The 24519-nt window shown below is 45.3% G+C and overlaps 1 protein-coding gene and 1 non-coding gene across 2 annotated transcripts; both read left to right on the plus strand.

The window, feature by feature from the left end:
* Nucleotides 1–429: 429 nt before the first annotated feature.
* On the plus strand, nt 430–24191 carry LOC119464143 (stress-induced-phosphoprotein 1). Its single transcript, XM_037724981.2, has 9 exons — nt 430–586; nt 3393–3519; nt 5124–5226; nt 13412–13532; nt 15923–16019; nt 17574–17735; nt 22032–22135; nt 23274–23437; nt 23847–24191. The coding sequence occupies exons 1-9, from the start codon at nt 563–565 to the stop codon at nt 23917–23919; spliced, it is 975 nt and encodes a 324-aa protein (XP_037580909.1). The 5' UTR covers nt 430–562; the 3' UTR covers nt 23920–24191.
* LOC119465429 (small nucleolar RNA SNORD10) lies at nt 17093–17227 on the plus strand. Its single transcript, XR_005194865.1, has one exon. It is a non-coding gene; the product is annotated as a small nucleolar RNA SNORD10 (small nucleolar RNA).
* Nucleotides 24192–24519: the final 328 nt, after the last annotated feature.

Below are 24519 nucleotides of genomic sequence, written 5' to 3' on the forward strand. Positions count from 1 at the left end.
CACCCAAACCACGCATAGACTGCTCGGATCGTACGACCGTGTAGAAGCGATCATTGTCCATCGCCATCAAGAAATTCGATCCGGATCGGACGCAATCGCTATCGAAAGTGACCGCGTAACACCGTGTAGCACACGACAAAGCCGTTCGAACGAATTTCCACTTCATGTTTATCCATTGTGCCGAAGCGCTCGGTCGTACGTGATAATCCCCGATAAAGCCGTCGCCTACTCCCACGCACGAGGCTAACCGCACGTAGCACTTCAAAATATAAAGTTCGAATTAGTGGGTGAACTTGCGCGCTCTAGTAACAATAGCAAGAACTACACTACACTTTGCATGGCCTTCAAGATTTGTAAAGATTGGAGATTAAATCTCGGAGGTCATTTATGTTGAGAGTAGGTGGCGCAGTGATCGATCGTCTTTCTCGAATTTTCCTTCGAGCAAGCGTGTGCTTGTTCAAGCCAACAGGAGAACCTTTGAATTGCAAGTTGAAAGCCGGCCGAAGCACGCAGAGTGAAGTCACCGACCGGCGCTTCCAGAGAGTTCTGCGGTTCTGCAGGCATGGCTGGTGACAGGCGTGACGAGGTAAGCACCCGTCTGGCTTGGTAGTCTAAAGCCGCCGTTGTTTCCCTACATATCGTTTAGAAGAATGCGGTAAACGTTTGAAGGACGCGAGTTAAGTAACTTGTTCGAAACGGCGATCTCGTGGGACGCTCTGGCGTGAGTGCCGGCGTCGGTTTTTTCATCGCGTAGCTAATAATAATCAAGGCACCGTTGCTAATGGTCACTTGGTGCAGGCGTTAGCTTCCGAGATAGTTGAGGTTGACTTCAATCGATGTCTACCAACCTTAGAACTTTTTTTTTTTCCTCTGCGCAAGCTGAGCTTACTTGCACGAGGGCTCTCAGATGTTAGGCTTATAGTTGTGTGCGCGGCTCCGACGCTTTTGTGCCGGCGCTGTTCGTATTTAATTTGTTGCCATTGGTAACGAGTCGTTGTCACTGTCTTGCGCGGTCCCGCGGATTATGTCGCCTGCGCTAGCCTATTTGCATAAGCCGGCATCTCGCTTAGGGTAGCCTGTAAGCAGTCTATGCGTGGTAGCGATGCTTCACCTGTGTCTGAGCTCGTGAGAGAGTTTTTGTTACGTTCCGGTCCCGTAGTCGGCTTCTGTGAGTACTTGTTTGTGGTTGGTGAGTCTAAACGTTTCAAGGTCGTACGTGTGATGTCATAGTGGACTTCATAGTAGGATAAACGAGCACTGAGGTGGCAAAACCTCCGCTTTTGTACCGCCCTGTGAAGAGGTGTGTTTGCATAACGTCTCTTCTACGCGTGCTGCGTTCTATTGCCCTTCACTCGAAAAAAAAAAAAACTGCTGAATGCGCTGTTAACGTGCCGTCGGCATGGACGTGTTTATTAGCGTGCTAGCCGCGAGGTATCGGGGTTTCAGACGCCCACAACTTCCCGTAGTTATCGTTCTTTGATCAGACACGGATTTGGCCTTTGTGTTCTGAGATATCGGAGTCTGCTTTGCCGTAGAGATGGCGCTTGGCGGCTGTTGTGCGTTGAAGGTACTGTCATTTACGCATTCCCTTCGAGTGATGCGGGCTGGCCATAGACTAATGGAATTCGCGATACAGCTGTGCCGGCTTGCCCGCATTTCCGTCTGATTACCTGCCGAGCGTCGTGCGAGAAAACGATTACTAGGCTCGCTAGATCACGTGGCCACACATCTAGGCCGCGTACCAACACAGGAATGAATTACTCGCAAAAATCGAGAAAAAATCGCCAACAAACCGACAGAAGTACATTTCTCTCCCGCGCCGAACAGATTTTAACTAGACGCCCATACTCTGTTTCACGTAAAGCAGGTAACGGTATGAAGGCTAGAGAGACTGTCTGTAGCTGCTTGCATCCGCGACCAACAAATAGTGTGTCGCATGAAACAATGATATAGGTGTGTGTCGTGTAATTCGATGCAACGTTAAGTCTCATACTCTTACGTTGCCAACTTTGACTTAATTATTACATAAAATGCATGACAGATCTAAACCTATTTGCCGCTGAATGGGCAGAGTGACATGTTTCTGCAGCTAGTGGCCACAGTGCATCGCTTGCGCTGGTGACTAGACATAGCACAAGGGTGCACAAATAGTACGCGATTTAATGTAACCTTACGCCCACAAGTTGTATTGGTAATGTATGAAGTGATTGTTCCTTAGGAAGCATCCTCGGGTTAAAAATAAACTGCACTGCAAAATGTGTGGATGGAGAATTCTATGACAAGCCTGTCGATAAAGACAGACTTGGATTTTAAAGGAACACCAAAGAGAAAGATAAGTGTGAGCTGTACATTAGTAAATTGCCACTTGACAATGCCAAAAGATTAAAAAAACGTAAGACAGTTGGCGATGCAACCTCGAAGTTCCCGCACCAACTCGCTGTGACTGTCATCGGTTTTGAGTGTCTCTTGGGACCTGGTGAATTTTTTGTCCGTAAAGATAGATTGTATTGAATTCCAACAGAGCCAGAGACTAAACCAAGCAAGTTTTAAAAATTTTACCAAGCCTTAATGGCCGGAACATTATGAAGCGCATTGAAATCCATAATGTCACGCTGACATAGGGGCGTAGTGGTTTTCGCGTGAAATTTAACATGTTCAAGGCAATTCAATGTCTAGTTCAAGTCTATGGAAAACTTCTGTCCTCCTGGCCAACTTGGGAATGTCAGTGGGGGTATGATACATATGCCTTACTGAGAGCCGCGCGAAAGCAACAATGTTTGATTGACGTCAACTAGAGGTTGAACCACTTTCAAACATTCTTTTTGAGTGCATGCATAGCCACTTTTGGTACCCTCTGCACGTTTCTTCTTTCGCTCTTTCAACATCCGCTTCTGTCGGCAATTTGTTCAGATGCGGGCGAGTGGCGGTCTCTTTCCATGCCTCTCCTTTAATGTGCTGAAATTTCCCCGGTCTGAGAGCAACGTAGCGGTCTTCCACATGCTGAAGACCGAGTCACTGCTTTCGGCACTTTATTGCGTCGCTCCTCACGTGAAGGGCATAGGAAAAGGGTCGAACTTTAGATTGCACCACCTTCGGGACCGGCCCACATTTTTAGGCTGCACTATCTCCAAGATCGGCTCAGGAATGAAGCTAGAAGTTAGAAACAGGCATACCTGATACATAAAAGGAGTAGTACCTCACCGAGGAAGACATTGTCTTGAAAAAAAGAAAGAATAGCACAGTGACCTTCATTTTCTCTTCCAGCAACCAACCGATTATTGCGAAGTTAACGAAAAGAGTTTCAAGGGCTAATTTATCAGTCTAAACTAATGTAGTGTTTCTATTTAATGACCCCTTACGGCAATCAAGTGCTTTCGTTATTTGTGCTTCAGGCGCTCGCAGCCAAGGAAGCCGGGAATGTGGCATACCGCAAGCGAAACTTCGAGGCTGCACACCAGCACTATGACAAGGCCATCGAGCTGGACCCGACGGACATGTCATTTAGGACCAACAAAGCTGGTGCGTTGATGGATTGCCAGGAAACAATGCTGCGCAATTTTTGCGGAGACATTCCGTTCTCGTTGTCTGCCTTCCAAGGCATAAAATTTCATGCAGGAGGCCATGTGATGTGTATTCTAGTGGCTGGTGAATGCAGTTATTGTTAGAATTTATCGATGTCGGTTTCTGTTTGGGCTGTCGTTTGTACCTCCCGCTTGCTTCAGGTGCCAGGCAGTAATGGTTGCGCGAAGCACTGTGTATACCAGCTGTTTCAGTTTATAAATAGAAGTAGTTGTCAGCTAAAGCAGTACTGACATTTAGTTTTGAAGTACAATCTCTACCACATGCCTTTTGCATGTAAAAGGATTGCGCCTGGCAGGTATGGGCATTGAGGAAATTACAGAATGATGTTGCTCGTAAAACATAGATGCATGGTGCATGTTTTTTCTGGCTGCACTTATGTGACGTTTCAGTGATAGAAACAAAGTTAGCCAGCATATTGACATTTGACGCATCTACCTCCCAGTTACGAAAACTTGTTCATAGAATTAAGTATGAAATTGAACAGTGATAGATATGGTGCAGGGTGCTCGAGTGCTTGCTGGTATTTTTTCTGGAATGTAGGGGGCATTAACCTTCAATAAATGCAAACAAAAGTGACAGTTGAAAAACTTGTGTTGGTACCCCTTTAAAAACTTGGAACACTCTATTGACGCCTTTGTGCAACTATCTCCTGAATGCAGTCATTGCTGAAATTTGGCTATTTCTTTTTGTGCTACTTACAGAGTGAATGTTTATCACATCGTGTAACCTGCACCAGGCAGTAACGGTTGTGCCAACCAATGTGTATAGCATATCTCAAAAACAGTGATACACTATTCACGCCTGTGGACAGGAGAACCTTTATCATCTTGTACCTTCCAACTCTCCCAAATTTCTCGTAAAGGTCACGAACTTTGTCCTCGTTCTTTGATTCTATCAACAATGCATTATGGTTTACGAAAAATAGATCCCGTTCGCAAAAAAATGGTTTAAAGCCCTTGGGTGCCGGGGCAATGCAAGAATGCAAAAGAATGCGTGCGAGAAAGTGATTGTACCTGCGCCACCCTTCTGTGGCAGGCAAGGTGCCATATAAGTTATAGAGTACTTGCCTCAACCAAGTTTATACCTGAAAAAGGTAAAATTGGCACCAGCGGAGTTGTTGAAAGAGTCAGTTTTATTTCTGAAAATTCACAAACCAGCTTGGTGCTTGCTTCCACAGTCAACCACAAAATTTTACGGAACACGAGATCTGAGAAAAAGCTGAATATCTGTGCAGCCTCACCAACGCAGCTTGGTATTCGCATTTACAGCCTCTACCAGTATATGCGAACAACATTGTGATGTTCACTTTTACCCACTACTGTTACAAGCTGCTCAGAAATTGAACATTTTCTTAGATCCCGTGGTCTATAAACTTTTGTGGTTGAATGTACAACGCACAGATTCTCCTAGCAGGTGAATCTAAATGATGGCTGTGATAACTGTGGAATGGCCCAGGAGTTCATTCCTTTTTGAGACTGTACATTATTCTGCTGGGTAATGTAGTTAAGGTGCTGATTGTTGTCGCCTTTCTTATTCGGCAGCCGTTTATTTCGAGCAGAAGGATTACCAGAAGTGCATTGCGGAGTGCAATAAAGCCATTGAAGTTGGCCGGGAAAACAGGGCAGACTTCAAGCTCATGGCAAAGTGAGTGTTGTGTGCAACTTCTGTTATGTGTTCCTTAATCGTCTTTTAGTGGTGACCATTTTGCATGATATGCTTTTCACAGCTTCATTTCCACGACTTTAATATTTTGCATGTTCAAACTGGCCTTTTTGTTTGCAATAAATTGCGAGTGCTTGAGTTTAGGAAATTTCGCGACTCAAGGTGGTGTATCGTGACACGAGTGTTAATTGATGTACAGAACCGATGTCTTGTGAAGTGTTGGCTATTTGTGAAAATCTCAAAAATCATGTAGCTTGCAGTATTTGTTATGTGAGTTACATCTGCTAGGTCTACAGGAGCAATACTGTCATTAACAATGCATGTAAGACAAACTTCAAGTCGCCCTGAAACAATTTTTGAACATACTAAGAAAATGTTGCCGATGTGTAGAAGAGGCTCCTGTGAACATGTGAGCCAAATATTATTGCACTGCATGCAGCAAGGAAAATTTATAATCTCATGTTTAAAATGTAAAAAATTGCTTGCTCCTGCCCCTGCAATGTTGTCATGCAGCATCATCGCAGGCAGCAATGCCCACCAACAGCTATTGGGCGATTTCGTGATCGTGAGAATGTTCTCAGTAACACTGTTATTGCTAATTTTGAGTAAATAAATGAGAACTATGTGTCTTTGAATCTCAAAGACAAATCGTTTCATCTTTGCGCTGCTGGTCTGCACATGACATTTAGCTGAGTAGCGTAGTCTGGCGAGACTGCCACGGGTGCCGCGACAAGCCCTCTTGGTATTGTGAACTGTTGGCTGTGGCTTTGCCCGTTAGCTTTTCCCCTGTGTAACTTGTAGTGCACTAGCAGAGATGAAAGGAGAAAGCCACTCATTGATATGATCATCATCCACCTATATTTATGTCCACTGCAGGATCAATGCCTCTCCCTGCAATCTACAATTACCCCGGTCTTGCGCTAGCTGATTCCAACCTGTGCCTGCAAGTTTCCAGACTTCATCACCCCACCTAGTTTTCTGCCGTCCTCGACTGCGCTTCCCTTCTCTTGGTATCCATTCTGTAACTAATGGTGCACCGGTCATCCATCCTACGCATTACATGGCCTGCCCAGCTTCATTTCTTCCTCCTAATGTCAACTAGAATATCGGCTATCCCCATTTGCTCTCTGATCCACGCCATTCTCTTCCTGTCATTGGTATGATAACAACATGCAACTTTGCTTATACTTGAATGATTTGAACATGATTCGGCGAGAGTTTTGCGAGGTGACCTCCTTAAATTTGAATGAGGTCATTCTATGATTAGTTAGAAAATGTTTCAAACCCCCTTACCAATTTTCTTGGTGTAACCAGAATGGACAGAAAGCTGTAGCTGTTTCCTAAAATGCAAATTGCACCAACAAAGACGCTCGCACATTTGCTGCCACGCTGCAACACATCAAGTACAATTTGATATGTACTGCGTTCTTGGCCTTTCCGTCGACAATGTGAAGTGCTTCCTCTGGCCGCACAGATCTGTCCACGTATGAGATAAGGCACATTGTAGCCTGGCCAACTGCATCGATCGGCTAGGATTGAGGGCATGCCTTATTTACACGAGGTAGTGGGATTCACACTTATAGGGTAGCGGGTACAACAGCATCAATTTCTTCCCACTTTTCTACTGAGCTAGTTTGAATGTTTGCAGAGCATCTTATGCTAGCAGAGTGGCCAGCTGTGAGCACTCTTGTGCTCCTTCCCAACGCAGCCGATCGATGTTCAGGTGCCAGCTGCACGCTAGGTAGTTACGGTGCAGTCGGCAGGCTATCCTCTTTTCCTCTGTTGAGCTAGAATTCTCAAGTTTTTACGTCTTATGCAGTCTCTGGATCAAATGGCATTCAACTTTTTTTCAAGTTTTGATTGTTACCAATTTCCCAATCCCCTGCGGTGACTCAGTCGCTGTGGCCTTCTGCTGTTAAGTGCTAGGGCATGGGTTTGACTCTCACACTGGGGGCCATGTGGCGATGTGCAGAATGCAAAAATACTTGTGTACGTTGATTTAGGTGAATGTTACCCTGCCGCCTTAGCTTGATTCTTAAGACTGTTCAGTCATAGCCCCATCGGGCACCAATTCTGTCCATTGAAAGATTAGTTTTAAATGCAAGCAATATGGTTATATTGATTGCATGTTCAGAATCATGAAAAGTGCACTGCTTCTGAATGGACAAAGAATTGTGAGTTCTTCAGTGAGTTTTGTCGTGTGTACAGCATAATCAGCTCTATGGGAGAGAACTATTTAAAGAAATATCAGGTATCAGAACGTCAACATTTTCGTGTCTTGCACAGCTTTGGCCGTCCTTCTATACATTACGTCTGTGGAGCGAGTGACAGTACCGGTAAGTTGCCCATATAACCAAAAAAGCACCCAACCAGCCACTTTAAAAGGATGCCTGATGTGAAGCATTGTGAAAAACAAAAGCGAGCCCACTATAGGATGTCGCACTGTGACACCCAGAGCAAATACTCGGCCATCTACCTCTCAACTTGTTTTACTGAAACACTTTACACGTGTTCGAGTTCGCAGTGCAGGTCCAATCAGAAGTGTTTCACGATGAATGCGATACATTTTAAATATTTTTATCGGTGCATTTGCTTTGGTGCAGCAATGTGGCGTGCTCACTTGCACACACATGGCCTGAACGGTCTAATTCAATTTTCCAGTTACATTTGAAATGCAGAAGGCATTGTAGTGTTTGAAAACTTCTATGAATGTCTATTAAGCTAGAATACTCACAATTGCATCTTATCGCACAGTAGCTAGATCAGACCAAGCTACACTTTTGTTCAAAGTTGAAGCTGTTGCCCGCAGCCATGATGAAAACCATGCGCGTCATCTGACTGGCCTTCCAACTGCCACGTTATCCTTGCTTCCTTACGTTCCTCGGTTCTCGAGTGATGAAAGATTCTGCGAGGATGTCTGGTGCGGAAGGCTCAAGATGCTGTCTTTTTCTGAGCTCGCTGGGCACAAACATGTTTATTTATTTACCTATTTATTTAAACACGCCTCACATGAAGAATGCAGAACTTGAAATTATTTGCAGGACCAGTGTTTTCTGAAGTGTCGACTGTTTATAAAAAACATGTCAAGAATGAAGTAGTTGGTTTAGCAGTCGCTGAGGGATAACATGGACTTGGCGGGAATCGCCTATATCAAGAATTCAAATTATTGGGTTTGCCAGAGAGTGTCTTGATTCCATGAAAGGCCAATAGAGCTTGTCAATTCTTGATTGTCAATGACGGGTTGCAATGCTTGCTTGCACCCCGTCTGGTCTGTATTTCAACCATTTTCGGGTTGTAGCAACTGACATACAAAAGCACAGTTGGTGCATGCACCAAATCTGTTTCCTGTCAGCTAGGAACAGAGCTCAACTCCACAACGAAGCCTAATAAAATGTACAAGGGTTTCTTCGCAACAATGGTGTGGCACTTACCTCCCTCGTTGCTCTGTTGATGCAGGCATCTCGCGGAAAAATTAGTGATATTTGAACGATTCTAAGCCTCAAAATTTGTAACAGTAACAAAAGCCATTAATTACTTGGCGCAAGGAGCATGCACAAAAACCCACTAATTCAGCCTTAAAAGCATAGCGGCATGGCTTGGCTCATCCCATGGCTTGGGTGCTGTCAACGACTGCTGGATCAATTAGACTTCCGTTTTTGATGAAGCGCTGGTGATGTAACAGAACAGAAGCGTCATACTTTCAGCTAATTTCGGTGGCCCATTTAGTTTCTAGTCATGCAGGCAGAGTCAGAAACGTTGAATGGTGCTGTGCGAGGTGTCCAAAGCTTTCACCGTCCTTCTGTACATTAAGTCTGTGGAGCGAGTGACAGTGCCAGTAAGTTGTCCATATAATCACGCATATCCAAATTATTGGTCGGTGACTAATACCCCTGTCAAGCGGGCAAGTTAAGTGCACTTACGGGGAGTGCACTTCGGGACCTTGTGACATTTTAGGCTACGCGGTTCTAAACGGGAAAGCAGAGCGCACTCGCAGTAAAAAAAAAAAAAAATATCCGATAGACTGCGCACGCGTTTTGTGAAGATGTAGATTAAAAAGAAAAGTACTTCTAAAAAGTGATTGTCTTGCGTTATATTATTAATTAAAACAAACTTAATCTATGTTTTTTCAACAAAAAACGAAAAGATTTTTAGAGTGTGGCAAGGTCAATGCTGGCCAAGAAAAATGCCTAGCCAATCCAGAACGACATAGCGGCGTGCGACAAGGCGATATTTGATCCTGCTAGAACAGAATATGGATGCGTTTTAGGCAATTTGTGCTCAAGAGCTGTTCAACCACTAAAATGAACTTCTGTGTCGTTTTTCTATGCATTACATTTTGTACCATTAAAACCGCTGGCGACGAGGCTACGCACTCGGCCAGCAAAGTGCGTTCCGTGAACGCACTTCGACTCGCATTAGAGTACACTCTAATGCGAGTGACACTCCACTTGCGACGTTTAGATTTGGCAAAGTGCACCTAAACCAAGTGACTCTCCGTAAGTGCACTTAACTTTCCCGCTCAGGGGTATAATTGTAATAAGTCGCGACTGTTAATGATGGACCTACAGGAGCAGCCCTGTCATATGCCATGCTAGGAGACAAACTTCTACTCATATCTGCATGACACGGAACTCATTGACATGTGGTAGAGATTCCTGAAGAGTAAAAGTAGTAAATACCTTAACCAGCCAACCAACTAAACTTAAAGTTAGGTAGATTTTTGATAATCAGTTGTACAAGGCACGCTGAAACTGAATAGGTTAGCTGCTTTCGATAACTTCGCACGAAATGTCTGTTAAGCTAGAATGCTCAAGTTTGTCTTATTCCCCGTCATGTGACAGGACCGTTCCACCTTGGCGTTAATGAAGAACTTGCCCTCAGCCATGATGAAAACCATGCGCGTCATCTGACTGGCTTTTCAGCTGTCAGGTCATCCTTGCCTCCTTGCGTCCCTCGGTTCTCGGGTGACGAAAGACTCTGCGAGGAAATCTGGCGTGGAAAGCTCGAGATGCTGGCTTTTTCTGAGCTCGCAGGGCACAAACTCCACCTGCACGCAGAATGCCCCCACTGTAATGTAAAAAAGTTCATGTGCACAAACGTGGAACGTAGAACCAGCTATTATTGAGTAGAAAAACCAATAAAATTAGGCAAAGTGCTGTTCCTTGTGTGTTTGCACATTGTATGCGTGGACCCACATTCGATGCATACCAGTCTAGTCTGGTCAGCAGCTTTGTGCAAAGGGGCCACCTCACCTTTGACAGTAGGTGTTGGTTTGCTTGCTAGGTACGTTATGGTATGTTGCGAGATGGCCGAGAACGAGAATTCTTGATTGTCAATCAGCCTCCAAAATTTGTGCAAGTGTATGTTTCTCTAGGTGAATTAGTCTTGGGGGACCCGGATCACTAGAAGGAAATTTGCCGGGGAAAAAAAAAAGCGGGCAAGTTTGCACTCTGTCGTGCAAAGCTTAGGCACATCGAAAGTGTCAATCCTCAAGTCTTACTGGCTGCTACTGCTAGTTATTAACTTGGTTGCTGCTAGGTCTTAACTTGGTTTAACTTAACTACGCATGTAGGGAAGGTATAGCGATCATTTTCGGAAGTACCTTCCCTTTCGCAACATTTCACGTGACTAGCGCTGGATGCGTCGGCGCTTACAAGCGACAGCATTCCTGGCATGCCACAAACGCAGGCAGGCAGGAGCCGTGTCTGTGTCGGGCAAAGCAAGCGCGCGCCTGCGCCGGCAGTTGCTAGGCAACGCGAGGTGACGTCATCGCTACTGCTTCAGCGCAAGCGTGGCTAGACAAGTTGGGCGGAGTTGGCAGCAGCTCTGCGAGTTGCCTTGTTGGTGCTGCTACAATTTGTTTCTCTCTCTCGCTCTCCTTTTCTCTTTCTCCCAATCATTGCGCGCGCCGCGCGCATGCTTTCCTTCCCTCTCCTTAACGTCCCACGTCCCAGCTAGATCAGACCAAGTTACTTTTGTTCAAAGTTGAAGCTGTTGCCCACAGCCATGATGAAAACCATGCGCGTCATCTGACTGGCCTTCCAACTGTCGGATCATCCTTGTCTCCTTGCGTCCCTTGGTTCTCGGGGTGACGGAAAGATTTTTGCTAGGAGGTCTGGCGTGGAAAGCTCGAGATGCTGACTTTTTCTGAGCTTGCGGGGCACAATATGAATCTTCTTGCAGGGCATCCTCACAATCACTTCCCCACTTCACCTCATAATAGCTTTATCGTGGCAAAGCTGACTAAAGGAACCAGCAATTACGCAATGCATATAAGACCCTTGCCACCCCCAAAATAAATGTGGGCATGCACTCAGCGGACTTGGCCCAGCATGCATTGTTCCCCATAGATTTTAACCCATGCACAACTCTTTGGGTGCTTCGCCAGCTGCTCTGTGTGCGTGCTGTCTCTCAATGTGCTTGTCTGGCTTGTGCCACTTTGGTCGCTTCTTGCAACGCACCGATCGCTTAAACGTTTCACTTTATACATTTATCGATTTCGTAAAACATGCGAAAGCAAATTTCTCTCCACGCCACTAAATTTACATGATCACCACGTTCGAACGCAACGTACGCAGCAGGAACCTTGCGGAATGGCGACATATCAAATGGGAACATAATACATGGGAGTCAATGGGATGCAGGTCGGGACCACTGAAACGCAATATAGCAGCGGGGAAAATGCAACAGCGAGGAACATATCAACGGGGTTCCACTGTGGGAAGGTGTTTACACTTTATATGGACGTGTGGACCCGAATTTGATGCAGACCATCCAGGCTAGCTGGCAATTTTGCTCAAGGGAGCTAGGCACCTTTTAGTTTTAAGTTTGGCATTGGTTCGAAGCCTCCTTGTGTGCCTTTGCCGGGCTCTTGGTTCCTTTAAATTTGGTGACCTGCTGTGTATTGTGACTAAAGGAGATTTTTTGCCAAAGCAACATTTTCTAAAGTGTGGGCTCCTTGCAGTAAATTTCATAAATTAAATACATTGCAGTAGTCATAACAAGAGCTATGGCTGCTAGGTAGGAATAGGATCTCCAAGAGCAGTACTGTCAATAACTAGGCTAAAGGGACGAACCTAAGGTTGGGCTGTTTTTTATTGTTGCCAATTTTTCCTGCGCCAGCCAGAATAGGGAACAAGTTGATAGAATATCTGTTGCACTAAAATGCTTTAGTTTGCCTTATTCCTCGTCACTTGATTGGACTGTTCTGACTTCAAGTTGAAGCGGTTGCCCGCAGCCATGATGAAAACCATGCGCGTCATCTGACTGGCCTTCCAACTGTCGGATCATCCTTGTCTCCTTTGGTCCCTCGGTTCTCGGGGTGACAAAAGATTTTTGCAAGGAGGTCTGGCGTGGAAAGCTCGAGATGCTGGCTTTTTCTGAGCTTGAAGGGCACAAACTACATCTTCATGCAGATCACCCCACTGGCGTGCAAAAAAAAAAACAGGGTGGATACAAAACTTGGAACACAGCATGAGCTATTATTGAGGAGAAAAGCCAATAAATTTGGACAGTCTGCTTTAGCATGCGTGTGTTTGTATTTTCTATTGAAACACGTAGACCCAATATGAATGCATACCAGTTGAGTCTGGTTGGCATTGGTTTGCTAGCTAAGTGTGTGTGTGTCACGAGATTGTCAATTGCAAAAATTTGTGATTTTCAATCAGCGTCAAGCATATGCAAGATTGTTTATTAAGCCAATTAGTCTCACGGTCGCTTGTCACGGGAAGGAAATCTACAGGAAAATAGAAGGTGGTTGGTGCGGATACAGCAGACATTGCAAAGTCACGACCGGCAGCTTACCACAATCCTTAAAAAGAAAAGGGTACGATTATTGCATTACACCTGTACTAACAACAAACGTTACACCTGTTTGCAACAAATGTTGTTAAAGGACAATCTTTCGTGTTGAAACCTGGTTCTTTTTTTTTTTTTTTTTCCCCTTCTGTAAAGCTGATGTCATCGCTGCAAAAATGTTCAATGCCATCAGTGAAATTTTAGAGACGCATCGTATTGCCATTGCCTTGATAAATCCTTTTAAGCCATTACAAAGGCATCATCTTTTACCGAAATCACTGTGGTGTTTTCCTTTTTGGAAATTCTGTTGAAAGCTCTTTGGCTGCCTTCACCACGTTCTGATTTCTTGCAATGTCCCGCTCTCCCACAGGGCCTACGCACGAATGGCTGGAGCATACGTCAAGTTAGAGGACTTCCCGAATGCTAGGACCTACTACCAAAAGTCTCTGACCGAGCACCGGATACCAGACACGTTGTCCAAGCTCAGTGAGGTGTGCAGTTGTGACCATTGTATGATTTAAAGGGACACTAAAGAGAGAATGGTTTCAGCTGTGTTAGTAAATTACCCTTTTACAATACAAAAAAGCTGTTTCCTTGAGCAGATGCTTGATAAGCCAGAAAGAGCGCAGAAACTGAACACTTGTGGCAATGCCGCCCCGACGTTCTCGCACCAGCAGTTTGCTATGACGTCATGGATTTTGACCGCATCCGCTCTGGCCTAGTTAATGGCATTATTGGTGAAAATAGACTACGTTGTATTCTAAAACAGCCACAGTCTGAACTTAAAAAATATTAAGAACACTTACCGATCCGCAATGGCCCAAGTAAAAAAAGTACGTTGAAATAGGTGACTTCGCAAGCCTGGGGTTCCCGGGGGAAATTCAAAAATGAAGCTGCAACCATCATTCTTTTCTTCGCTTAATCAACCTATTACCACGAAATCTGCAAAGTAGAGCTCTTCCAAGGATACTTTGTCTAATCTAGTGCAATGTCTTTTTAGTGTACCTTAAAAAAAAAAAGAAAGCATGAACTAATAGAAAGGCTGTTCAATTTTCTAATTGAAGTTTTGAACATTCTTGTTTCAAACATGTGAGTAGTTGTGCAGGGTATGGTCCGTCACCTTTTTTTGATTCAAATTTTATTACTAGATTGAGAAACTTTGTTTTGTGCATCTAAATTACAGAAGACGGGCTCAAATAATTTTTTTTAATTCACTGCCGTTTTTGGCAGCATATCAAAGGCTTTTTTAATGAATTTCCAAACAAATCAAGGTGTTGGAGGCTGTGTGTGGTTCTTCGAACTCTTTTAATCAATCATAACAGTGTGGAGTGCGGCCACAAAACGTTTCAAGACCGTTTTTACGCCGCCCGAGGCAAGTGATATAGCATGATCGGAGCACATAGGAAGCGATTTGAGCATGCTAGCTTCTTAGGCAGCATGCTCCAAAGATACTGAGCAGAGGCTTAGCGTCAGTATGATACTACTTGTGGACGTTTGCAAAATATAGGGGAGAACCACATGTGTCTGTGGCACCAAATTGACAAGTGATTTAATTAAAATTTCTGGCGCTCTGATTTCTTAACATTAGTTTCGTATTCTTTCTGTCAGATATTTCTTGTAGATTCCTACTTTCTGGTCATTGGACCAGAAAGGATTAAAAGAGCATTGGCACATTTTCTACTTTTTATATACCGTATTTACTCGCGTAATGAACGTACCCCCAACTTTGCTGCAGTGCGATGCCACGATCGAACGGCCGTGCTTTTTTTTTCGGAGAGACTAGGATCTTTTACTCTCGCACATGTGTTTAAAGCAAGCTCATTTAATCACTATGCCCGTACGGGCATGGCCAATCCATGGCGAGAGAACACTGGCGGGAAGCATGCGGTAAGAAAAGGCTGCGCATTATCGCGGTCGCTTGGGACCCGACGGAAGCAGCGACCGCGATAACGCTCAGCCAGATCTTACCGCCCGCGCAGGCTCGAGAGAGATAGAAAAACTGCAACTGACTCTCCGCAACAGTACTTAATTCAGTTTACGGACTCTACTCTGACTTAAAAGGAGAGCATGCGCGGCAGGTCGCGGCGCTTGATGAAGTCCAAGTGAAGAAGGGGCATCCGGCACATGATCGGCGTAGTCCGTTGCTCTGACGTGCCGATGAGCAAGTCGGTCGAGCAAAGAGATGCACACAGCATGCTTGTCAAAACAGTTGCCGAAAAGCGGTGCTTCCATGTGATGCTTCCGATAGCGGCTGGGAGCGGCTGCGAGGACGAACTGTTGAGGGAAACCACAATGTGGATGAAGCGCCCAGCGACCTGGACGACAGGTCTGGTGGTTTCGATGCGCGGTGAAGGGCAATAAAAATGCTGTTATGGTTTGCAAATAGCTTGCATCTATTTTTACTGCAAAGATAAGTTATCTAATGCATTTTCCAAATAATTAGTCTGTTTTCAATTTTTGATGTTTCGAAAAAGTTCCCATAAAATTCACCCCGCATAATAAATTCGCCCCCCAACTGTTCTTCGATTTTTGGGGGGAAGAAGTGCATTCATTATGCGAGTATATACGGTATATAAATTAACTTAAAGGCTGCTAAGTGTGGATTTTTTATTTATGGGCACATTTGGTTCAAACTTTCGTCACTTATGCATTTTGACACGCTGATTTAACATATGCAGTGTATTTTCCTGTGCAACAGGCAATTTGTAAAATATTAAGAAACATTTGGCTTCTGACTTGGCTAGTTCGGAGGTGAGCTCTCTATGAAACGCTGGTTGTTATTAATTTACGACGAGTTACTAGAGGATTTGGCCACTGTTATGGGGGGCTCGGAGAGCATAGTACCTGTTTTGAGCTGATGAGCCCGCATCTTTCTTCGCAGGTCGAGAAAATCATCAAGGAGCAGGAGAGAAAAGCGTATATCAACCCAGAAATATCGCTAGAAGAAAAGAACCAGGGCAACACGTGCTTCCAAAAAGGCAAGTCTGTCCACTTCTCTGTCTGTTGTGGTAGGTGGAAGGGGAGACACCAAAGAGAACAAAAAAATAAATATATATATATATATATATATATATATATATATAAAATTGGGCAATATTAGTAAATTGCCCTTCTACAATGCCAGGAAAGCCACTCTTACTGTGAGGAGAGGCATAGTAAATCTGAACAGGCCCAAAAACGAAAGACAGGGTGGCAATGACTCCTACGCCTTGGGAGTTCTCATACCTGTTTGCCGCAACATCGCGAATTTTGACAGCGTCTGCTTGGGCCTAGTTGATTTTGTAATGGTAAAGATGAACTACATTGCATTCCCACTGAGCCAAGACTGAACCTAGCAAGTTTCGGGAACTTTACCAAGTATTGGTAACCCTCTAAGTGCCGGCCAGAAATCTGACCAGAAAATTATTCCTTTTTAATGCAAATCATGGCAGCGTGTTTTGCAGATTTGAAATATATGTGACATGAGGGTAGTAAATTCACGTGTGTCTTAAAATACTCAAATTGAGGCGCTGGTGGAAGATTCTGTTTATTTAACTTCGCTAATAGCCGCGCCGTATCGGAACTATGGTCATAGTCAGCGACATGAGTCGCTGTCGAAGCTTTCATGCAGAAGCAAGTCATCTAAGGAGCTTGATGGCTCAATCAAATGAAAACCACGCTTTCAGGACTAGCACGGCAATGCTTGAGTGGCAGCCGCAATTCTAAAAATTTCTACCGGATGCGCCTAGACGAAAGGAGCCTGTAAGCCCTCTAGTGGCCAAAGTGGGAACTCATCAGAACTTCAAATAAGATTGGACCACCCAGCTCGTTATCAGCGCTTGGAAATAGTGCCCTCATGTGTGGACAAGACAGACTTGTCCTTGGCACTAATTGAAAAAAACAAAAAATGTAACTAATTGTAACCAGTAATGCTATAAGTAGGCTTGACTGTTTCTTCCATGCAAACAGGTTATAACAGTGACCTTTTCTTGGTGCTTGAATATTGTGAAAGGGGTTCAACTGTACTGACCATTTCCGCTTTAATTTTAATAGCCAACGAACTTGCCAAGCGTAGCTGTGATGAAAACCATGCGCGTCATCTGACTGGCTTTTCTACCTGCCGTCCCATCCTCGCTTTTCTGTGCCTTTCGGTTCTCGAGGGCACAGGTACATAGCGGAAGGGTCTGGTTTTGGAAAGCTCAAGATGCTGGCTTTATTCTGAGCGCCTTGGCAAAAGCATTGTTCTAGGCTAGAAAAGCATTAACAAAGGCGTATTGATCAAGTGTTTTTCTTAGACTGTACAGAAGAGCATTAGCATATTAGCAAATTACCCTTCTACAATACCAATAAAGCCACTCTTGCCATAAGTGGCCTGGTTAGTCAGAAAACGCAAACACGAAAGGCTGGTGTAGGAACAAAACTGCAGTGAATGTAGATAATGTGATGATGCTGACTGCTCACTCAACCAATTTAATTTAACTAACGTAAAATTTTGTTGCAATTAGCCTTTTATCATTTCTCTTTAGTTACCCTTTAAATGTGCATGCGTGCAGGCGACTACCCCTCGGCTGTGCGACACTACACAGAGGCAATCAAGCGCAACCCAGACGATGCTCGACTGTACAGCAACCGGGCCGCCTGTTATCAGAAGCTGGCCGAGTTCCATCTGGCCCTCAAGGATTGTGAGGAGTGTATACGCCTGGACCCCGAATTTCGTACGTTTCGAGCAGTTTTTCCTTTTTGTGGTACAGTTATGTTTGGGTGGAGTTCATTGTGGCACGTTCCACAACCAGAGGCCGTAGTGCATAACAATTCTCTCCGACTTTCACCATAACCGGTTGGTCACGTTGCAGGTAGCGCGTCTGCATTAAAGGTGTTCACGCAGATGGCCTTGATTCTCCAGAATAAGAGAGAAAAAAAAGGGGGCGCGAGGATTCTCGTTTGAAATTTCAGGCTGTTTCACATCACTGCAGCAGTTTGATACTTGTTGTCTATGCCCTGCATTTGTCCATTTCGCAATGCCCAAAGTGGAGGGCTGCGTTTTTTCACCAAGCTCGAGGGGTGGTTCAGGAATTCAGTCAATAGGAATAGCTAAACACTAAATGGTGTTCGATGTGTGTGGCATGCCTGTGCCCAAGTACATGTGGAAACTGACGCCGCCGCTTTGTCGTCATCGCCTTTGGAGCCAACGCATAAAAACCTTTTCTTCCTCCATCACTTTTATAGGCACTTCCATTTTCAACCTCGCCATTCGTCACTCTTCTGATTGGCGTTTTCCGTTTCCCTCTTCTTGTGTCTGCGTCTGCATGCTGATTTCTAACGTGAATCCCCACCAACTGGTTCAACTTTGTCATTCGGAAGGGCATACCACTGTTCCAGCCCATGCCGCTTCCAGATAAAACTGCATGGCCAGAGCTGTGATGAAAACCATGCGCGTCATCTGACTGGCTCTCCGGCTGCCAGGTCCTCCTTGCTTTCTGGTGTTTCTCGGTTCTCGGGGAACACAGATCTGGCACGGTGGTCTCTGGCTTGGAGAGCTCAAGATGCCTGCTTTTTTTCTGAGCTTATTGGCACAAACCACAGCTCTACATCAACTGCCACGGAGAAGAAAAAATATTGGCGGATCTCACGCATACGTGTGAATCGGGGATGAGTGAAGCTTTTTTTTTTTTTTTGCGTTTACTCTAATGTCTTCTTTTCACTGATATGTAGGTCAGTGCCCCTAGTCCAATGCACGCTCTGATCGCATTTTGTCTGCTTCTTTCTCCACACTCTGCTGCCTCTGTTGTCGACTTCGCATCTCTATAGCCAACTTCACTTCTTGCCTCTTGTTCTGCTTGTCTATTTTGGTGCATACACAGCGGCACATACCTACTCTTTGGATGGGCCAAAAATGTTCACTTACTGTATTTACTCGAATCTAATGCGTTTTTTTTTTTTTTTTGATAACACAGGTTCAAAAGTTGCGTGCGCATTAGAATCGAGTACGACCCTAAATCTGTGTTACCTTATAGACTAAAATTCAGAGCCGTTCTCGGCGCAGCTATTTTCTCGCGACAGTGGCGATGCGAGCATTGGCTGTGGACTGCGGGCACCACGAATCGCTGCATTGGCGGAAACGGGAGCGGTGGCAAGGAATTGTTCAAGCGGACCGTTGACGCTTAAAATTGCTAAGTGCGTGCTAATTTCACTTCATGACGAACGCAGTAGAACACGCGTCGGATCAAGTGCACACTTGGCTTTTCTAAAGTTTTGCAGTATCATGGTCGCGAAACTTTAGAAAAGTCAAGTGTGCCCTCGATCCGACGCGTGTTCTACTGCGTTCGTCATGCGTACATAATGCATGACTTCGCTCCAAGGCGCGAGGTCTCGCTTTCCGCGACCATAGAGAACTCCCCGGCTGGCCTGCAGTGGTGGAGAACGGAGATCAACCGACAACATATAACAAAATTACGCAGCACTTTTATTTCGGCAGGAGAGATTTTCCCCTTCCTCACAAGAAGTTAAATAGAGCGCAGGCATTGACCATGATTATTGCAAACAGGCTCGTATCCCAGCCCAGCTTTATTACACAAGCTTTATCCAGACACTTATGCCAGTAGTTCTTGCAGGCACTGCACTGACTTCGCTAGCCTAGACCATATGCTCTGGCGTTGCCCCTTGTTGCGAGGCATGGAACAAATCAATGAGGACAAGTGGCTCTCCGCTATCAAGAGCCCCGATGCCGGGACGCAACTGTGGGCTGTCCAGAGGGCCCACGATGCCGCGGTCGGGCATGGCCTGACTGTCCCAACGTGGGAGCGGCCCGCTCCCACGTTGGGACAAGCAAGTGACACCGTGCTTGTTGATTTATTTAGTAAGCGAATGTTCGCAAGTTGATACGGCTAATAAAACTGCTAACCTTACTTCGTATAGCGGTCTACTAATTTGCTATTGCAATCGATGCTTCGCCTTTCGGGCGAAACTGCAACGTTTTTTATTCATCGCAATTTTAGTGCATCAGGAGTAAATCTTTGTTTTTGCAAATGAGAGAAAGTTGTATTTCTGTATGAAAGCATATGGTGCATGGTACTGTAAACTTTTTTTTGTCACTGAAAACGGGTGCACGTTACAATCGAGTAAATGCGGTATAACACAGAGGCCCTAGTTGTATACTCGGCAAGACAACAGCCAGAAACGTGCATGCGCAAAGTGAGAAGAGGCAATGAAAGTTTCACTTTTAATAGATGTTACCCGCTGCGGTGACTCGGCGTCTGTGGTGACTCGGTGACTCGTGGTGGTTACATAAATTGATATTGCGGCTAAAATATTGATCCATGACGCGGGAAACTTGGTCAGAACGTGCGGCAGAGTTTGTATATTATGAAAATACCACTTTCAACAAACCCATTTTTTTCGAGATTTTTTGGTCTCTAAGACCTGTGTCCCCCCAAGTGGGTGGTTCTGTGGTGGCTGTTGTAGCGAGACTGCTGGTTGATCCGGGACTCAGAAAATCGAATGCGAGCAACTTCACGTGCATGGTCGGCATGGGTAAGTCTCTCGAGCATATTCAGTGGGTGGGCACTTAGAAGAAGGCCCCAGGTAATGTAGGATTGCGACCGTATAAGACAAAAAACGAATAACCAGCAGTCTCATGCCTGGAAGTGTTGTACGCGAATGTCACAAAGGGTAATGTAGCCTCCCAATCCTGGTGGTCGTCAGACACATACATGGCTAACATGTCGCTTAGTGTTCGGTTCAGGCGTTCTGTCAAGCCGTTCGTCTGTGCATGGTAGGCCGTAGTTAATTTATGTTGCGTCGCGCAGGATTTGAGAATGTCATTGATCACCCTCGATAGGAATTGCCTGCCCCGGTCAGCAGTTGCCGAGGAGCCCCGTGCTGGAGTATGAAGTTATGCAGCAAGAAGTCTGCAGCGTCGGTGGCTAAGCTAGTGGGAAGTGCATGTGTAATGGCAAACCGCGTCGCATAATCTGTGGCAACGGCAACCCACTTGTTTCCAGAGGCGGATAGGGGAAACGGACTAAGTAAATCGATGCCGACGCGGTGAAATGGCTCGTACGGAATGTCCAGAGGCTGAACCTGGCCTGCAGGTGGCAAAGTGGACTTTTTGCGGTGCTGACAAAGGTCGCACGAGCCCACATAATGGTGCACTGAGCAGGACATCCCAGGCCAATAGAAACGGCAACATTCTCAATAGCAATCGGCGGCATTCTCAATAGCAATCGGCGACCTCGTTCTCGGCTGTGCAAGGCCACAGATGCTGAGTCACCGCAGTGGGTAGCATTAAAAGCGAAACTTTCATTGCCTCTTCTCACTTTGCGCATGCACGTTTCTGGCTGTTGTCTTGCCGAGTATACAACTAGGGTTATACCGTATTTACTAGATTGTAACGCGCCTTCGATTGTAACGTGCACCCGTTTTCCGTGACAAAAAAAAAAGTTCTTTACAGTACCACGCACCATATGCTTTCATACAGAAATACAGCTTCCTCTCATTTACAACGTTTAGCACTAATGAGAGTTCCGATACAAGTCAAGCTACGCTGCAGTGCATGGCTACTGACGGCGGACAGCGAACCGCGGCTCAGCCATGCTCGCATCGCAGCTGGTGGCACCGCAAATATCAGCATCTTTTCGTCAGCGCGTGAAATTATTGCGAGGAGAGGGTAAAGTGGCAACGACGGTAACAAAACATTGCTGCTTGGGAGGATTGGCGGTTCGTTCTGAAGCGCCGTCTGCTACACTCTGCGCCGTCTGCCCGAAACGGTGCGGAAATTTGAAATTAGCAGTGAAGTTAGGGAGGGGCTCTTGCACGGGTTGGGGCGCTTGCTCGGAATTTTACAGTAGTGTAGATAAACCCCCTTTTCTGTAAGATCTCCCCATAACAATATTCTCACTTTTGTGTTTATTTGCTATGATGTCAGATTTGCGACTTGAAAATTTAGAATATTGGGTTTCTGTGTGCTCCTTCGGGAAGAAGCTTTGTTGATTGCTCTGCTTCCTTTGTTGCAGTGAAGGGATACGTTAGGAAGGGAATGGCTCTCATGGCGATGAAGGAGCACTCTAAGGCACTCACTGCATTCCAGAAAGCTTTGGAAATTGACCCAAACAATCAGGTAAGCCTGCAGAGCTCTGCCGTGCAGTTAAATAAACACTAGGGATGACCATAGTCCCCCTTGTGCTCATTCGTTAGACCGCAGACAGGGACAAGGGTCGTAGAGAAGGCATGACTGCAGTCTTCTCTCGCCTTATGCACTGCGATTCACCTATTATGCAAGACCAACTAGCCCAACTTTCCGTTTTTAGTGAAGTATGGAGCCTGATTCACACAGCAGTCACCATTGTGGCACTGGCCTCCGCCATGACACCGTTTTCTCGCTGCTTGTTCCTCAAAAACTCGACACTAGCAACGTTCAGAGCATGGGCCAACGTTCCTGGCATCCTGTTTTTGAGAAGCCGGCGAGGTAATGCTCCCTCCTGCTGGACGCCGGGGTGGTGATGTGGCGCATGACGGCTGTGTCAATAGGCCTAACTCTGCTGAGCACGCAGTAGGAAGTGGTCCATAAAAAGGGATCGCCGCCTTTTGCTATCTTTCTTTAGCATATTCTACACTTCCTCGATGTTCAAGTGCGTAAGAGGCTGTGCGGTGTTTCTGTTGTCAATGTGGACTAAATTTTTTTTTACAACAGGAGGCAGTACAGTATGTCTGCGGTTTTAGGAGCAGTGATCTTGAAAAAACGATTTCAGGTTCAATGTCAAATAAAGAAAAAATCTACTAATGGGCAGAGAAAGAATTAAAAAATTGAACTTGGCTGTGCCAAAGTCAAATTAGCACTGCTTTTAAACCTGGATTCATATGAGGAGTGAATTTCGATTTGAGCTTGCAGATTGTGCATCACGGGTTTTTAAACCACCCATTCCAGCTGTACTTGCATGGTCTGCATGAAATGATTGATAATATGGCCGAAAGACAAAATCACCATAAGGATTTTTGATTTTAGGACTTTGGTGATTTTGGCCAAGAAACGCTCGAGGAACGCCTTAGTCTGGCAGCAATCATCTTCGATCCAATCCAAGTCTTTCTCCAGTGAACTGAAATGAGTGCAACAAATGTGTGGGGTTGCACTGTTAGCTTGATGGCCACAAGTGAATGCACGAATAGGGCACTACACAGGGAATGTGCGTCGTGTTCTTGCAATTTGCTTTGTTGCAACATTTCATGGTTGGTTTGTGTCGCCGCTTTCTGGTTGGCAGGACGCACTAGATGGATACAAGCGGTGCCTGATGGCTTCGGACGCGGACCCTGAGGAAGTCCGCAAGCGGGCCATGATGGATCCAGAGGTGCAGAAGATCCTGGGGGACCCCGCCATGCGCATCATCCTAGAGCAGATGCAGAGTGACCCCAAGGCATTGCAGGAGTGAGTATGACACACTACCACGAACAACAGAATATACATACTTCTTTTTATTAATCTTGCAAATGCACGAACTTTGCGAACTCTGCAAGCCTCATAATTGGATCGTAGTTTTTGCACACACTGCCTCGATATTCAAATTTAGATGTGCCAACTGGCTAGTGCGTTTAATCTTCTTTGCAGATATAGGTACAGTCAAACCTCATACCTAAACCGGATGTAATGAATTATCTAATATAACGAAGTAAATATAACTTTCTCACAGATATCAGTGCGTACCGAATGTATGCTTATAATGAATTTCGGATGTAACGAAGATATTTTCGTGTCGGATACGACTTCGTTATAACGAGGTTAATCTGTAGTCCTAACCGCCTGTGCACTTTTTTTTTTTTTTTCTTCCAAAATGCAGGCATCTGAAGAATCCCGACATTGCCGCCAAGATCCAGAAACTCTTGGAATCCGGACTCATTGCCATCCGTTGAGGAGACAATTCGGAGCGACTGAAACAAGACTGCCTCGCCACTTTTGCCACCGGATGGGAAGTGACGGGAGGATGCTGCCCGTTTCTTGGGACAATGTAACATCCCCAGACTTGCTCCCTTGAGGCCACTTTTGCTTATATATAATGTCAAGTGTCTTCTTTGCTTGTTTCTCTTTTTTTTTTTAATTGGTTACCTTTTGTGTACAATTTGCAGAGGGCACTTTGTATTTCAGTCTTGTGTTTTTTTGACACATTAAAAGAAACTCTGTTGCATTGCTTTGTGTCGTGTCCACTTCTCAAGTGACTTTCATTAGTGTGTTTTAGTTGAGCGTCTTTACGGTCCGCTCTGCTCCGAGTTGCCCCACTAAGCCACAGCAGAACGGCAGGAGATTTTTCACGTTTCAGTTATGCGTCGAGCAGAGCAGACCTTCCGTAGTTGCAGCGCCCTCTGGCCAAATTCAGCGTAGTGAAACAAAGTAAAAAAACCACTGGCAACATTTTTGTTCACTGTGCTGTTCACTTTATTTCCTTAAAGAACCAGTTGAAGGTGTGTTACACAAGTTATTCGCGCGACTAGTGCCTCGACGCACACGCGAGAGGG

This window comes from Dermacentor silvarum, chromosome 9 (genome assembly GCF_013339745.2).
Source record: "Dermacentor silvarum isolate Dsil-2018 chromosome 9, BIME_Dsil_1.4, whole genome shotgun sequence".
NCBI classification, from domain to species: Eukaryota; Metazoa; Arthropoda; class Arachnida; order Ixodida; family Ixodidae; genus Dermacentor; species Dermacentor silvarum.

Excerpts from the sequence above, each read along its gene's own strand:
- LOC119464143 (XM_037724981.2), top strand. The coding sequence starts at position 563 with ATGGCTGGTGACAGGCGTGACGAG. Across the intron at positions 17,736-22,031 it reads ACGCCTGGACCCCGAATTTC|TGAAGGGATACGTTAGGAAG; the intron begins GTACGTTTCGAG and ends CCTTTGTTGCAG. Across the intron at positions 23,438-23,846 it reads GACCCCAAGGCATTGCAGGA|GCATCTGAAGAATCCCGACA; the intron begins GTGAGTATGACA and ends TCCAAAATGCAG.